Source organism: Strigops habroptila, chromosome 2 (assembly GCF_004027225.2).
Source record: "Strigops habroptila isolate Jane chromosome 2, bStrHab1.2.pri, whole genome shotgun sequence".
Lineage (NCBI taxonomy): Eukaryota > Metazoa > Chordata > Aves > Psittaciformes > Psittacidae > Strigops > Strigops habroptila.
The window spans coordinates 96,583,319-96,599,401 of record NC_044278.2 but is presented as its reverse complement, the minus strand read 5'-3'; the positions used below and the strand labels follow the sequence as shown (position 1 = coordinate 96,599,401).

Genomic DNA, 16,083 nt, shown 5'->3' with positions numbered 1-16,083 from the left:
CGGCTGCATAGCACTGAGTAAATTGTAACATCTGGTGAGTTCAGATGAGCGAGCAACATGCTTTTCCGTGAGACACCCACTGTCAGTCTCAGAACAAAGCACCTCAGGATGGTGCTTTTCAGCCCTTGGTGCCTAAAGGACCATGCAACACCTTTAAAAAAAGCCTTGGTCTACTTGCAGTACTACTAACTGTCACTGCAAGGCACCTGCCACCTGCATGGTGTATGTGTGTCCATGTCAAACAGCTCGCAAGTGCTTCTGGACTAACTCCTCGTGTTGTGAATCACAATCAACCTGACTCAGGCAGGTCAGACCTGGGGCATCAGCGACTGTGTTGTGAAGACAGGTAACTGAAAAATCCTAGGGCAGCGGTAGGGAGTAGCCAGCCACAAATAATTGTGGGATGTGGCTCTGTGGCAAAAGGAATAACAAGATCCTTGGATCCACAGACAGGAAAGATGTTGGGTTGGAAATATTGTGCAAGCTCTTTACTTGGCTCCTGTCTGCTCTCAGGTCTCCAGTTCTGGTAACCACAATTCCAGAAGAAAGAGCCATCATGTGAGTAGAAGGCTGTGAAGTGCACTCAAAGCTGTCCGTCTTCTGAAAGAAAAGACGAGTGACTTAGTCACAGTTGGTCAGGGCTGGATCTGAAGAAAGGTCTAGGTGCCCCAAAAGAAGCAAAAGTGTAAGAAGTCTTAAAGCTTCAAAATTTAGATCTAGAAAGGTACTTTCTCAGCAGATGCCTAACTTTAGAGACAATTAAATTGATCGAACATCACTCTCTTGGGCTCCAGAGATCCTCCAGGACCTGCAGTTCTGCTCCTATGCATGCTCTGGACTGTCCTGGCCACAAATCTTGCCTGCTAGTCTCCTCCTTAGGCTGGGTTGGGATCCTGAATCTAGGCAGAGGAGTACTGCAGTCCCTGGAGGCTCTCAACAAGCCTAGTGAGACCACCTCCACTACACCCTGCCAAACACCACCCACAGCTCATCGCACCTCTATGTATGTGTTCTGCATTTAACAACCCTGAATAGAATCACCCCAGGAGCAGAGCTTGTTCTTGCCCTCCCTATCCATGCCAGACAAGTGACCTACCCACTAGGGTAGTCGCTCTTCTCTTGGGATATGCTTGTGCCACAGTGCCCAGCCTTGCCCAGCACAAGCTCCGTGCAACCCCTCGCTCCGTGACCCTGCTGGCTTTTCCCCCACAGCCGAAGTAGGTAACCAGGGTTTGGGTTCCCAGGGGGGGCAGGCACAGAGCTTATATGTTCTTGGTCCTGGCCTTAAGCAGGGAAAGAGACATTTGGCAGCAGAGGGCTCTTCCCCTTTGCAGAGTAAAGCATCATGAGATTAAAAAGCTGCAGGATGAGACTTTGCAGATTCAGATTTAAGGCAAAAAACAATAATAATTAACAATGTGGGTGATTAAGCAGTGGAAGAGCATGATAAGATGCATGGCTGGTTTTTAAGCGCTGAATATTTTACACCAGAATATCTTTTTCTCAAAGACATGCTCCCATTCAAATGGGACTGAATTAGGTCAGGGAGTTCTCTGACCTGAGGTAGGTAGAAGATCATGCAGATAATCCACATACTCCCTCTGGCCTTGTGAGTAATTCCCTTTGGTACAGCTATTCCTGATGTAAGTGAGATCCAGGGGGCCTGCGCTTGCCCTCAGGAACTTACAAACTAATTACATTTGTTGTGTCAACCCATTAGATACTCACAGGCTGCATGCAGACTCATTAGACTGAATTATGTCTTTGCTCTTTGAACATTATCAAAACATTCAGATCTAGCATGTTTCATGGTCTGCCATTACTCCTTCTTTGTACACAGATTTCTGTGGTTACTCCTTGCTAACAAACCACAGACTTTTAATGCACATATGCTGGTTTCGGTTGTTTCGCAGATTGAAACTGTGGTGGCTGATGTCATCCCAATCTTTTACATTTATCTTACTTTTGATGAAACCCTTTATTGTTAGATTAAAAAAATTAATAAATATTTATTTCAGATCTCATACATTAACTTTGTCTTAAAAAATCTACCAGGCCAGATTCCTACAGAGGATGTTTAGTAGCTCACATATCAAGAGCCTGTGGTCCCCTGGTACCTCCAGACCTGCAGTGCCTGGGAAGGAGCCCAGTGAGCAGGCTGTTCATGGAAGGTGGGAGATGATAGGGAAGTATAAAAACAATGGCAAATGCATAAAGCACCTAGATTCAGTGCAAATGAGCTGTTTTGCTTGGAGCTCGCTCCAGGCTACTCTGAATTTTCTAGAGCACAGGTAAGCAGTCAGACTCTTGCTGTGGAAACCTCAGGTCTCTAACTGCTTTGGAGTCTGAAGCAGTTCACCTCATTTAGTCCCTTCTCCTTTTAAGAACAAACAAGAAGGAACTGGTTCACAGAACCACAGAATCATTAGGGTTGGAAGGGACCTCTGGAGATCATCTTGTCCAGCGCCCTCTGCCAAGGCAGGGCCACTTAGATCAAGTTACACAGGAACATGTCCAGGTGGGTTTTGAATGTCTCCAGAGAGGGAGACTCCACAACCCCCCGGGCAGCTCTGCCACCCTCAGTGTAAAAAAGTTCTTCCTCACGTTGAGGTGGAACTTCTTGTGTTCTAGTTTATGGCCATTGCTCCTCGTCCTGTCACTGGGCACCACTGGAAAGAGTCTGGTGCCATCCTCCTGGCACCCACCTTTGAGACATTTATATGCATTAATGAGATCCCCTCTCAGTCTGCTCTTCTCTAAGTTAAACAGGCCCAGCTCCTGCAATCTCTACTCATAAGAGAGATGCTCCAGACCCTTGAACATCCTTATGGCCCTCCACTGAACCCTCTCCAGTAGCTCCTTGCCTTTCCTGTACTGAGGAGCCCAGAACTGACCACAGTACTCCAGATGTGTCTTTGAAGAGTTTTGAGATGCCACCACTGTCATCCAGCTGCAGTTCCATTGGGCTCTCAGGGAGTGAATGTCCATCATGTGTCATGGTCATGGCTTTATCCCAACCCATTTTTTCTGGGGGAGCCCAGTGCCCCATGACTGAAGGAATATCAAGAGCTGCCACAGAGGCACTCTCCTCATTCATGTTTATCCACCTGTTAGCATTCTTCCTGTGCTGGCTGCGTATTTAATGTATAAATAATAGTTTTTCATGACTGTTATTCAGTACCTACGTACTTTTGCTGGAAGGATGGTGGAGGAGGGTGGGGAGGTTTTTGGTTAATGAAACTGTTATTACTTGCTGACAAGATCACCGAATATCTTAAGAAGAGGGAATCTGATCTCCTTCCAAGTAACTAAACAGGAATTTGCACTGCAGAATATGTGTGAAGCGTGTGTATTCCAGGAAAGAAAAAGGAGCATTTACAGTCGCATTGCCTAGGGATTTCAACATCTGTGAGGAAACAACACCAGTGATCACACAGTGTCCACATTCTTTATGATGAATTGATTATTTTAGCTCTAGGCCAGTGGAGCAGTACATGAACACACCCTCCTGCTAGACCCACCTCACGTGAACTCAGCCTCATGGCAACCGCTCTCTTGTGCTTCAGATATTCCTAAAGCTTCATCTAGCCTGGGAAAATAAGTTCATTGTGAAGCAGATGTGCAAGAAACACATTCCAGCTGACTGGCTTTTTCACTTGCAGATGCTGGTGAGGCTAACACTGGTGGAGTCATAGAGAGCGTATGAGAGTGCTCGAGACATCTATGAGAGGCCTTTGAGGAGTCCCTGAAGAGGGGTTGGAATTTGAGTCCTGTTCCTGCAAAGCTGCAGTCACATAACATACACACGTGAGTCCCAGCAGGACTGCAGCTCACTGCCCCTCCTACCCAGGGACCTGCAGGACACCGAGGTGTGGGGCCTGGTGCTCCACAGCCGTACAGCCCTGCAGGCAGCCGCAGGGCTGATCCTGCTTCCCACACCGTGACTCCAATGCTGCCACCACAGAACCAGGCCTGTTGCCAATCTCATCTAGGACCAGGAGGTGCTCACAGGCTGAGGAGAATGTTGGCCATGCAGGCAAGAGCATGAATTGGTGCACAGCATCGCAAGTGCTGGCTGAGAAAGAGATGCTACTGTGGAGGAAAGCCCCAGGGGACACTGTGCAGCGCCCCTGTGCTCAGGTGCACAGTACCCCAGCACCCTGCTGTTGGCTGCAGCCCCTGGCTGAAGGGGCAGAACAAAGGGCTGAGTACCCACTGAGCAGAGGTTTCATGCATATAATATAATGCTGCCAAACCCAGCCTAAAACTGGGAGTAGAGAACAAGTGAGGAGGAAAGCACTGTTTACATAATCCTTTGGCAGTGAAATAGGTCAGGGTTCTTGCGGGAGAAGAGGAATGCAGTGTTTAAGAAATAAACATTATCGCTGTACTTGGTAATAGCTGGACAGTCCTGCTTTCCTGGAGAGTAACACAGAACTTTACTATGGGCTTATATGCCTTGTCTTTTGCCCCCACAGTCTCTCCTCTGAACACAGCTCTGTAAAGAGGAGCATTTCTGCTGTCTTCTTTAAAATAATCTGTAATTCCTTGGCCATAATGCAAAAGGAGGCACCCATCTGTTTGGGGGTTTTTTTCTTCTCTCTTCCACAAATGTCCTTGTTTGTGTTAACTAGCAAATCTTATCATCCAGCTCAGAGGAGAGTTACACAACTGCAATCCTCCTGAGACTTCAGTCAAATAGCAAATCTTGCTTAATACCCCCACATTCACTTCTTGCTTCAGATTAGCAGCTCCTTTGGCATTACAGCTGTGCTGTGCTTTTACATATAAACCAGAATAAACCGCAAAAGGAATGTTAAACACAAAAGCTGTGTTCTTTCCACCTTGCAGGACTTAGTGAAATGAGCCTGGCTGTATTAAACATGAGATAAAACTCCCACAGGGAGCATTAGTCTGAGTGATTCATATAAACACTTAAAGAAGCCAGTCTTGGTTGAGCTTCCTAGTCAAATAAGGTGGGTAATGGTACGCAACCAGCAGAGCCCCTCTCCTTTGGAGAGCACCGCTGATAGAAACCTAACTGGCAGTTATCCTCACTGGGAAGCAGCAGGGTGAGTATTGGGTAACAACAGATAACCTGGGGATTGGGTAACTCTTTCACAAAAGGAATTGCAAGTGTCTTGTCTGTGGAACTGCCTAGTGCTGTGAAACGTTCTTCATCCGCACCCCTGGCGTGGGCCATCTGAGGAGGAAAATCTCATCAACCTCTAGAAATGCAGCCAGGTTTATGGTCACTTTCTTTTGCAGTTGATTTTTAAGGGAGATAATCATATCAGGAGGAGTTCTGAAGGGAAGGCGAGTTACAGGTATGTGCATTTCATATGTGTTGATAAAGGTGTAGATGAAGCTGCTTGCTTTCCCTCCAGTCTGCGCTGTCTGGTTTTCAGGAGCCATCGCTCAAACCCATCCTTCCTGTTGGCTTTTTGCCTCTCCGCACATGCCCAATGTGGGGCCCGATTTTGCGCTGCAGCCACCAGCACGGTTGCATGGCAGTGAGGATGAACAGCACCAGTATCACAGGCTGGGGGGTCCCTGCTGTCACCCCAAACTCCTCTATGAGCTGAAAACATGCTGTGTGCAGGGGCGCACACCTGCACGACATCTCTTATGGGTGCCCTCCACGGGGCACTTGTCTCAGCTTGCTTTGGGCCCTGCCTGCCCAGCCTGGCAGATGGCTCCCCTGTGACAGCAGCTTTGCCGGCTCTGGAAGCAGCCCTAGCCTCTGCCGCTCCGGGGATGCTGATAGGGCTGTAGCTGAAACAGAGCACGTCGCTGCTCAAAGCAAAGAGCTGGGTAGCCAAGTTTTTGCAGCACTTCCAGATGTGAAGCGGGGGAGTCAGTTTTAGCCTATTTTTCAGAATTTTTTTAACTCTTTCCGATTTTTATTTTTTTTTTAAGCACCGTACAAGCACACTGCGAACAATCCGTACTGATCACTTGTGCTCAGCTGAACGTTCCCAGTGGCAGTCAGTGTTTTTTCTAGCTGAGACTCTCTAACTGAAGCCCCATCTGTGTGCTGGTTGGCAGCACAGATCTCGTCCACCAAAGTCCAAGCAAAAACTACCCCATGCCCACTCTGTGCCACCTGTGACTTCTGCCCTTGGCCTCCAAGGCAATCCCATTCTGACAGACTGCTCCATGGACTGAGGAGGGGCAACACCTACGTCCACTCAACCAGGAGGCAGAATTCCTCTTGTCTTTGGGAAGTTTGGATTGAATAAGGACTGTGTGATTTTGGCCAGCCAGTTTGGCGAGGAGGGCTCCAAGGATGTGTTACTGCTGAGTAACTTCCCTTCTGCACATGGGAGAAGGGGCAGGGGCTGCTGGAGAGTCATACCAGGTATTTATTTTTCCGGGGAACAGGAGCTTGGACCAAAGCCTCAGTCCCTCTGTCAGCACACTGCACTGGTGCTTCAGCTTCTCCCAAACATGCATCTTTTACCCCAATTTTGTACTGCCTGTAGTTTCAAGCAACCTCTTTAACAAATCCTGCAGCATTTTCTGGAGAATTAAACATGATTGTGAGGGGCGATTAAGTTGTGAGAGGAACCAAAGAAACCTCCCGTGCAGCCTGTCAATGCTTTTTTTCAGGTGATAAGAAATGAGTGCGATGATGCCCTGGTTGCTGGTGCTCCTTCTGCTGGTCAGCTTTGGCTCACCTGCACCCAGGTTATCGGTGCGTATCCTTTAGTTAGTGTCTGTACAACCTCTCAATGGTTTATCATTCACAGTCTGCAAACACTCCCTGTGAGTTCATTAAATGGGGGTTGAGACGTACTATGTTTGTCCAAAGTAATTTTCTGTGTATCTGGTCATATTCTTGGATGCTTTGAGAAGTGACAAGGTCATTGTAGAAAACCCTTTTCCACTAGGTTCAATTCTTGCTGTACAAGATTTGTGTATCTTAGGAGAAGATCTCCATCGAGTCATCTTGATCCACAGAGGCAGTGTGACATGTAAAGGCCAAGAGGAGACAGATACATTCTCTCTTGCCTCCCTGTTCCTACCACTGACTGAAGTATGGGGGGGGTTCTTTTATTTCCTCCATAGGAAAAAGATATCTGCCTGCTGGACAACAATAAATTAAGACAAAGGTTAAAACAGCTTCAAGACTTGCTTTTCTTATATGAACTACAACTGAAGGACATCCTGGAGAACACTTACCACAGAACAAACAGTGGGCTGTTCTCAGGCAACAGGAGCGTGCAGCATAAGACGCTTTTACCCACAACCAGTGGAAATTTGATAGTCTATGACCAAGGTACAGTCTGCAGTAGCGTGTGTGGAAATTTCAGCTCGCCACAGTGCTTATTTCTCCCTGCAGTGCCCCATGTGTCATATTTTATTTCTGCTAAAAGTTTTAGAATTTTTAAAGTGGATTGTGTTTTAAAACTCACATACATGGGAAGAGAAGGGCAGAGTGGCCACCAGTGGTGGCCTTGGTACCAACGGCCACCCCCTGGGGCCAGAGCTGGGCAGCTTTAGGCAGCTATCACCCAAGTACAGCCAGACACCTGCAGCTGGGTTTCTCACGTGGGACTCTGGTGCAGAGATGAACAGGCACCTCTCGGATGTTTTCTGTCAGACCTACTTTAGACGTCTGCTTTAGGGAGAGATGGGTCCTGCTCTTGAAGAGCCTATTTACCTTGAGTGACTTACAGGAGCCCAGAGTATCAGGCTCAGCTGCAGGTGCTGAAACCTGTTTTAGGAGCCCAGTCTCCCGTTCCTCAGTTCCTGCATCAATTCTATGGTGCAGTAGCAGGTATGCAAACTCTCTTCCTTGATGTCACTTTGAGAACTGGAATCATGGCCTTTGACCAAGATTTTATCCTTCATGGGCATTACATTGAAAGTGTGAAGCACCGAGGTTCTGAAAGGCACTCTCCTGATATAGCCCTGGTAGAGCTGGTCACAGGAGCTTAGCCTCTTGGACCTCGATCAATCTGAAGTACAGCTGAAGTTACCTTCCCACTGGAAATCAGCTTCCCTGCATACAGTCTTGCTGACAGAGCCAATCCTGGTCCTGCAACACTCCCATTCTAAAGGCCAGCCTGCGCTGCAGTCATCCCATATCTCACCAAAGATTTGGGAATGACTCCCTCAGAGAGCATGGCTGTAAAGGCTCTCAACCTTGCTGCTCTTCATCAGGCCCGGCAGTTTGCAACCAGCATTGCTACTCCCTTCCTGAACCATTTGCTTTGGCTTTGCAGGGCTTACAGAGCCATACACAGGCTGGCCAAGTGTCCTTGTCCCAGGCAGCCTTTCAGCAATGCCTTCTCTTGGCTGCACATACCGCTTTGCTTTCCCGTGCCCTGTTTAACAAGCTGGTACCATTCTGCCCAGATTGCTCTGCCGTGTATGATCGGAAGAACACCAAAAACGGCTACTACCGGATCAGGCCCAGGGCAGACCGAGAGCCTTTCCTGGTGTACTGTGACATGTCTGACGGCGGGGGCTGGACCGTCATTCAGCGGCGCAGTAATGGCAAGGAGAACTTCAACAGGTGGGTGCATCAACAGGGCTTACAGTCACGCCTACAGCTTCCACCCTGTCCTGCTGCCTGGCAAACCCTGCGTTTGAGAAGCAGAGTGTGCAAGACTATACTCAGTTGATGATAGCTCTTTGCATTAGGACAATCTAGTGGTACATATTGGTAGCAGGAGGCCATAATCAAAATGGACCTATAACGCCTTTTCCATGGCTTCTCTGCATTTGTGTAAGTGTATTCATGTGTGCATATTGTTTTTATCATTAATGGAGACTGTTGAAGGCTCCAAATGGGCAGGTATCTGCTGCAGGCACACAGACTGATACCTGTTGAACATATTATCTGCTCTCGTATCAGGAATTTTTGTTCAGCAAGGTGTGACATTAGTTTTCTTATTCAGAACACTCAAAAAGATGTCAAACCACTGGTCCAGATTGTGCCTTCTCTAGGCAAAATCCCAGGGAGGTGACTTTCACCTGGAAACCTCCTGAAGGAGAGATGCTCTGGTAGCATATTAAAGAAGAAATATCATCATGCAGATTAATTCATTATCACAGTCCACACAACTTCAGAGCAGGTCTAGTGTCTCTTACAGTGAGTGCAGTCCATTGCAAAGCAACTTCAATTGACTTTAAGCTGGCTTGCCCAGAGCATGGTAGCTATCTAGCCATGGTAGTTCAGCTCTCAACACAGATGAATGAAAAACAACCTGAAGAGGAGCATTGACTAGCATGAAGGTCAGGCAGAAATAATATCCCCAATAACATGAGAGATGGAATAAACATGAGGTTAGTAAAACTGGAAATGATGATACAGAGAAGTATATGAGTATCTAAGATAATACATAAATAACAGAGGAGATTTTAAGAGAACAAAATGATGAGGAGAAAGTAACAGCTGGAGATTTCTCTTAGAAAGATGAAGCCAGAGAATGCTGATGAAAAGTAAGTATGTATCTTTGAAGGACAAGTTACCACATCCAAACAATTATTCTCCAAAAAAGCGGAGGTGGGAGCAGCCAGTGAATCAAAAATAGATTTAAATAGAACAGGACACAAAACAAACCCAGATATTTTCCTTTTAACTCCATCTGGAAGCTTTCGTTTGCAGCTTCTAGTAAGTTTCTGATTCTTCACCATACCACATCATACATCCAGAAATGCAGCATATTTTAGATTGCAACATTCACTTCCAGCCAGGAGTGCATTTCAATTATGACTTGCTGAAGAACAATTTCACATGCTTTGCTGAAGACCAGTATGACAGCTGCTGCTTTCCCTTTCCCTCTAACTGACAACCTCATTCTGCAAGCACTGCATCTGGCAGTATGAAGGTTTGATCCCAATATATGTGTGCACAGGTTTAGCAGAAATAAGCTGTGAGTTGTATTTAATTCTAAGGCAGAGTGGCATATCTCAGCTCAGCTTGCGATGAATCAGATACTTGTAGAAAACAGTGTCTAGAGGTACAGATGAAATTTTACTTGTTTCCATAGCCAAGTGTCACAAACTGTCTAGTTCCCCCACATGCTGAAACTGGTATTTGTATCTCACTGCAGGAAATGGGATGATTATAAACTGGGATTTGGGAAATTCCAGGGCAAGAATGGTGAATACTGGCTGGGCAATGACCACATCTATGACCTGCTCACTAGAGGTGCAAGTATTTTTCCTCCAAAGATTTCTTTCCAATTTGCATGAGATAGTTCTAACAGGACACCACTGTGTGTTTAGGAGAGAGCTCACTAAAGATTGACCTGATGGACTGGCATGGGGAAAGGCGTTACGCAGTCTATGAAAATGTCCAGCTTGCAAACGAGCAGGTGAGAAATGAAGAGTGGTGATTTGCTTGTTTTGTCTGTGACGATGGGGCACCTGCACATGCAGCATCAGACTTCAGTATCAGGGCTGTAATTGCAGCTCTGCAAAACTTACCTGCTCTGGTTCCCTGGAATTCCTGGTTGGGCTGACTGACAAACAGCCCTGGGAGCGGGGACATAAACCTGGGACTTCTTCCTCTCATCACTGAGCGTCCAAGCCACCAGTGACAGCATCATGCGTGCATGCTCTCCTACCAACTCTCTACTGCAGGGCACAGGGATTCCCACATGCATTTCCCTCCAGCCTCATGGTTAGGAGAGTCCTCTGTGGGGGAGGAGATACAGGTTTGAAACTCTGCAAGGAAACTGAACCTGGTTTTCCTGGTTCCTAGGAGTTATTCTAGCTGAACAGCTGATCAGTTTATGAAGGCAACCGCTTGGCATGGTTTTTTGCCAAGTTGTTCTTGATGAGCTAGGAAGAGCCTTCCAGCTCGTTGTTCAGTTTTCAAATGGTTGTTGAAAGACAATAAATCCTGAAGCCCATTGTAGCAGCAGCAGTAATGAGTAATCCCTTCTAGAAGTTTAAATCCTGCATTGAGCTACCCTAGGATCATCAAAGCATGGGGCGAGAAGTCATCCTTGGCTTCAACAGTTATGCCTTTGACAGTGGATACAATGGCCAGAGCAAATTTAATCTCAGATATGGGGAGATATCAGAAAGAGCTGATATCAAAGACATATTTCACATATTCTTGCAGGACAAGTACAGGTTATGGTTTGGCACCTATTTTGGTAACGCTGGCGACGCTCTGTCTGGTGGGAGCAATTTTGAAGATCAGTGGTCAGCCTCACACAGAGGGATGCAGTTCACCACATTTGACAAGGATCACGATCGATTCCTGGCAGGCAACTGTGCATCTGAGAACAAGGGCGGTTGGTGGTTTAACAGGTATGGAAAGCAGTTGATTCCTCTTGGATGCATAGGGTGTGGGTGGCTGTGCAGCCGAGAGGACTTGCCTGCCTTACGCAGCTGGAGGTTGCTGTGTGATCTTGCCACCTCACACAACCAAATCTAAGATGTTCACACCTACAGATCCTCAAAGGAAAGCAATCTGCTTCTTCCCTTATGAAGCAAAGCAGGTAAGTTGCATTCATCGTAAGAAACTGGGCCACAGGTTAAGTTGCATTGATTTTCAGAAGGGTCGGAGTAAATGCACATGGAGGAATAATCTGGAAGGGGAAGAGCCCAATTAAAATTCCTTCAAGTGCTTTGGGTCATATCCCAAGAAAGAAACCATAAAGTGTGCACACAGGACATTATTGTGGAGCATGTCTAGGGCATGAGCTACCCCTTAATAGTCCTGGTGGTATGTTTGCTAGTTGGGCACACCCCACACATCAACAGATAGGGACTTGGCTTCACCAGTCCCGGGAGCATGTACACACCATACTCAGTTTTTCTCTGCTTTAGGGCAGGATGTGCCTCTTCTTTGACTAGCCCCTCATCACATACATACAAATTGAAATCAGTGGAGCTACAAAAATGTGTATCAATAGTGGGATTTACCTTGATCAAAAGACATCTGCATTTTTAGGTGTCAATACATAGCTGCCTACACTTAAGCTGGTGCCTACCAAATGGCCCTCCACCCCTCTGTTTAGGCAGCTGAATCCTGTCCCTAGTTAATACACTTGAAGGAGTCAACATGTTGAATTATCTGAGCAGTGTAGGTCTCTACTTTGGGATGACCCACATGCTTCTCTGGGTTCCACTAAATGCATTAACTAGATCTCCATAGGCTACTGTAGGAGTTTAGATAACCAGTTCAGTACAGACAGATATATCTAGGTGTCTGAATCTGTCAACAAATCCCACCCTGGTATTTCTAAATCTATGTTGTGTGAAAATTGTACTTCACTGTAATGGTGCAGTATCTTCCCACACTAAACCTCATGTCCTTTTTTCCCTCTCCTACATCGTTACAAGGTGCCATGCCGTGAACCTCAATGGCCGGTACTACAGAACGGGAAGGTACAATGGATCCCACGACGATGGCTTGGTTTGGTCTACGTGGCATGGAATGTGGTACTCACTAAAATACTCAGCCATGAAAATCAGGGCTCCATTCTTTGTTGACAGCGAGAGTGGAGATGGTGAGAACAGTCAGGGCAGCTGAAACCTGCTGCTTTGGAAAGGAAAGAAGTACAGGCTGAAGGGAATTGTGTAAGTTAACAGCCAGCCCTCTGCTCCTGCCAACAGCCAAACCTGCACTGCAATAACTGAAGTTGCTGAAGCTAATGTTGTTTGAGCACAGCCAGCCAATAATTTAACAGAAAACATATGGATCTCATCATGGAATAAACACAGCAATTTTCAGCACTTCATAGGAGAGTGTTTATGAAAAGCTCTCTGGACCTTGAATGATCAAGAATGTTCTTTTAGCTATCTGTACTCTTCAAGGGCCCAGTCCTTCTCATCCTGATTTTAATCATCACTGCTTCAGTTACGAGAACATAAGAACCAACAAGGTGATGGGGAACTGGACTTCATCTGGTCTACCTTCGTTAGTGGATCAGGAGAATGTTTCAACAGCTGCCTCTGTGGCCCCCAACTGCCACACTTCAGTTGCAGAATGCTCCTGGAGAGTGTGAAGCCAAGGCAGTGGATGGACATGCTCCAACTGCTAACACGCATTCAGACTAAGGCTACTTCAAAGTAAACCCCCATAACATGGACAGTGTGGGCACCGGGTTTTGTTGCCAACAGCTTCGTGCTGCGGATCCACTTCTGCAGCACACTGCGACCCATTAATGCAAAGACAATGCTGCCAACCAGACTTAAGCCCCAGATTAAAATGAGGCAGATTTTACCGAATTTAAGATAAGCACAGATACACTTAGGGAGTTCATAAAACACAGTCATGATTCATTTGTATGTTCTCCCATAATTTACCAGATGACTTCGAGTTAGTGAAGGGGAATATTAAAGCGGAAAGTGGTTGAACCGTAAGGCCCACTGCTTTCCTTATCTCACTCGAGTGAAATGAAACAGCAACACAAATGACTGAAAGAAATGGGATACTGAAAATCTATTTTCCACAAGTTTTTAATAACAACAGTTAAAATGAACAGTAATATCAGCTTGATGCAAATCATTTAACTACCATGTGGTAAAATGAGCCTATTTTTTTTCTGAATTACAATAATTTTTTTTAAACTGGTAGTTCTTTTCCATTTACTTGCTTTTAGATCCATGCATATTGCAATTTGTATTATATATCCATAGAGGATGAAATAAAACCATCTGAGTAGGTCTTAACACTTCCTATTTCATTTTCAACGGTAGGAACTTGAACAGAAATTTGGATTAAAATCTTGAGAAAGCTCGTAATATGAGAAACGCTTTCTTTTGGTGTTGGCTCTGGTGCTTTTACACCTGCTGTCCTGGGTGGTTGAGAGTCTCTCTGCAAGGTAAGTTTAAATTCCAGGGCTCAAGCTGTCCTGGAGACAATGCAGAGACATGTAAAAGTTCAGTATCAAACTTGGTTTGGTTCCTCTGCTTTATGAAGACGCAAACTCTGTTCTCAGTTCTTCTCAGAGATCCCAGTGATTGCAAACGTGACACTGGAGAGCACAGGCCAGCACTCCAGGGAGCAGTGTTCCTAAAGCCCTCTTCCCACACCCCCACGTTGGAACAAAACTTGCACCTACCTCTCTGAAATGAGGTTGCCCTTGTGAAGAAAGGGCTATGAACTATTTACTTTCTGATAACTACTTCTGTATTTTATACTGTGGTAAAATCTTAGTGCAAGGTTGTAACTGCATGTTGGGAACATAAGGAATCCCTTTGCACACATTATAACCATGTGGCCACTGATGCAGTGCTGAGGGATGAAAGGACAATTTTTGTCTAGGCAAAAGACAGAGAAAATTGAGTGAAATAAATTAATGCCTTCTGGCAGATGATGCTCAATCCCGTTCTTCGGTAGAGGGGCTATGGAAGCAGGGTACAGATTGCAGACTGGTGATGCACAACTCTGCATGTTAGAAATCAACTACAGCACCAAAGGGACAGCATTAGTGGTTTGACAGTTCATTGAGCAGCCAATAACCCACCTGATAATGGAGCTATCAATAACAGAGATATCAAGCTGGAGATAAAGTCAACAGGGCTTAGACAGGTAACTACCTGGGCTGCTACCCAGCCCAGTTCCCCAATGGGGGAGCAGTGAGCAGTCCAGAGTACAGAGCTTCCTTCCCTCTGTGTCAAGACGGAGAAGCAGGCATTATAGTTGGACTGCCTTCAGCCAGCATCAATATGTCATGGTGCTTTTTTGTCTCTCTGAGAGAAAGAAAGGCAGAGAAAAAGAGATAAAAGCGGCCCACACCTGACAAGCTGGGAGGGAAGGGGTCTGCCTTGGTGTCTTAGACGTAAGATGCACCTAAGTACATGCAATGCATTACAGTAGCTGTTCTGAATGCAGGTCAGCACTGAGACAAGGTTGCAGGAAGCAGCATCTGGCTTGAAGCAATGCTTCTGCTCCTCTGCCCTCCTGCGGTGCAGGGAACCCCCTCTGAGACACAGGTCACAGGGCTTTGTGCAGGACCCCACAACTCCCACAGCAAACCCCGGAAGTGTTTCAAAACTCTCTTTATCTCAATAAGCAGGGTAAAATACCACCAGCTGAGTACTTATTTGATCTGAGGGCTACCGCCAGGCTCACATCACTCCCACTGAAGGTTAGGGGAATGCTTGCTCAGTGCTGCTGTGCTGTACATTTGATCTCCCGTTTCCCCAAGGTCTCCCGTGCTGAGGGGGCTCACCAAAGCTGTAAACAGATATTGTAGCCCTGCTGACACATCACTGCTGCAGGGCGAATGTGCTTTACATGGCAGGCTTTACCTTAGAATAGGGGTGGTTAGTAACCTGAGCAGCAATTGCTTCAGAGGTCTGATTTCCAGCTCATTTAAGTCACTTTGAAGACTTGTTACATTTGATCAGCTTTGGCTCACTCTTCAAGCGTGGACATGATCTCAAATGCTTTAAGGAGCATTTCAAGCTGACAGCTTATGGGAATGCATAGCAGGTACTAATGCCATGCTGGGCCAAAGGGCTGAATGTCGACAGTGCAGCCTGCTGGCCCAGCTCCTGGGAAAGAGGGAGCTCACATCACCCTGTGAGTCAGACCCAGTGCTGCAGCAGCAGCTGCGAAACATTACCCATCAAAAAGGCCATTCAGACAGCCCGGTTTGGCCCTGGCAGCCGAACGCTGCGAGTCTTTCTCCTCTGCGGCTGTCACAGCAAGACCATCACTGTGTGCCTGCCAGGTTACCCGTGCATGCTTTGGACACTTCAGTGGGGTGCCATCAGTAACGGGCTAACACACAGTGATGCTGCTCTTCCTTTAAAACTATTGTTGGTGTGGATAAAAACAGAAGTGTGGGTTTGGGAAACCTATCCATCTGCTCAGAAAGGCAGTTTTGAGAAAGATAGCAGCCTCCTGCCAGAGAACTGAGCACATGCTAAGTGTTCCTTCACACCCACAGGGGGGTTAAAGGGCACGTAGGGTTGGGGTTCTTATGGAAGAGTTAAGACAGACAGTCCTCTGCCTGAGCCTACCTTCTCTCACTCCATCCTCCATGGGCACCATCTCCTCCTTTCTTGTTTTTGCACAATAGCATTTCCCTGGTCTTTGTAAACTCCCTGAAGAGATGGTTATCCCAACAAATGGCAAGCAAAGGCTCTGAGTCATTC

At 46.5% G+C, this 16,083-nt stretch overlaps 1 protein-coding gene across 1 annotated transcript; it reads left to right on the top strand.

Annotated features, from left to right (window-relative positions):
- Positions 1-5,011: 5,011 nt before the first annotated feature.
- Positions 5,012-12,505, top strand: LOC115604104 (fibrinogen-like protein 1). Its single transcript, XM_030476849.1, has 8 exons — positions 5,012-5,072; positions 6,613-6,697; positions 7,072-7,282; positions 8,365-8,524; positions 10,068-10,165; positions 10,243-10,331; positions 11,087-11,277; positions 12,316-12,505. Exons 2-8 carry the CDS (start codon positions 6,623-6,625, stop codon positions 12,503-12,505), a joined length of 1,014 nt encoding a protein of 337 aa, XP_030332709.1. The 5' UTR covers positions 5,012-5,072; positions 6,613-6,622.
- Positions 12,506-16,083: the final 3,578 nt, after the last annotated feature.

Bases quoted from the DNA above. Each gene is read 5' to 3' on its own strand.
- LOC115604104 (XM_030476849.1), top strand. From the start codon at position 6,623: ATGAGTGCGATGATGCCCTGGTTGCTGGTGCTCCTTCTGCTGGTCAGC. The intron at 7,283-8,364 runs GTACAGTCTGCA...CATTCTGCCCAG, and splicing joins TTTGATAGTCTATGACCAAG to ATTGCTCTGCCGTGTATGAT. The intron at 8,525-10,067 runs GTGGGTGCATCA...ATCTCACTGCAG, and splicing joins GGCAAGGAGAACTTCAACAG to GAAATGGGATGATTATAAAC.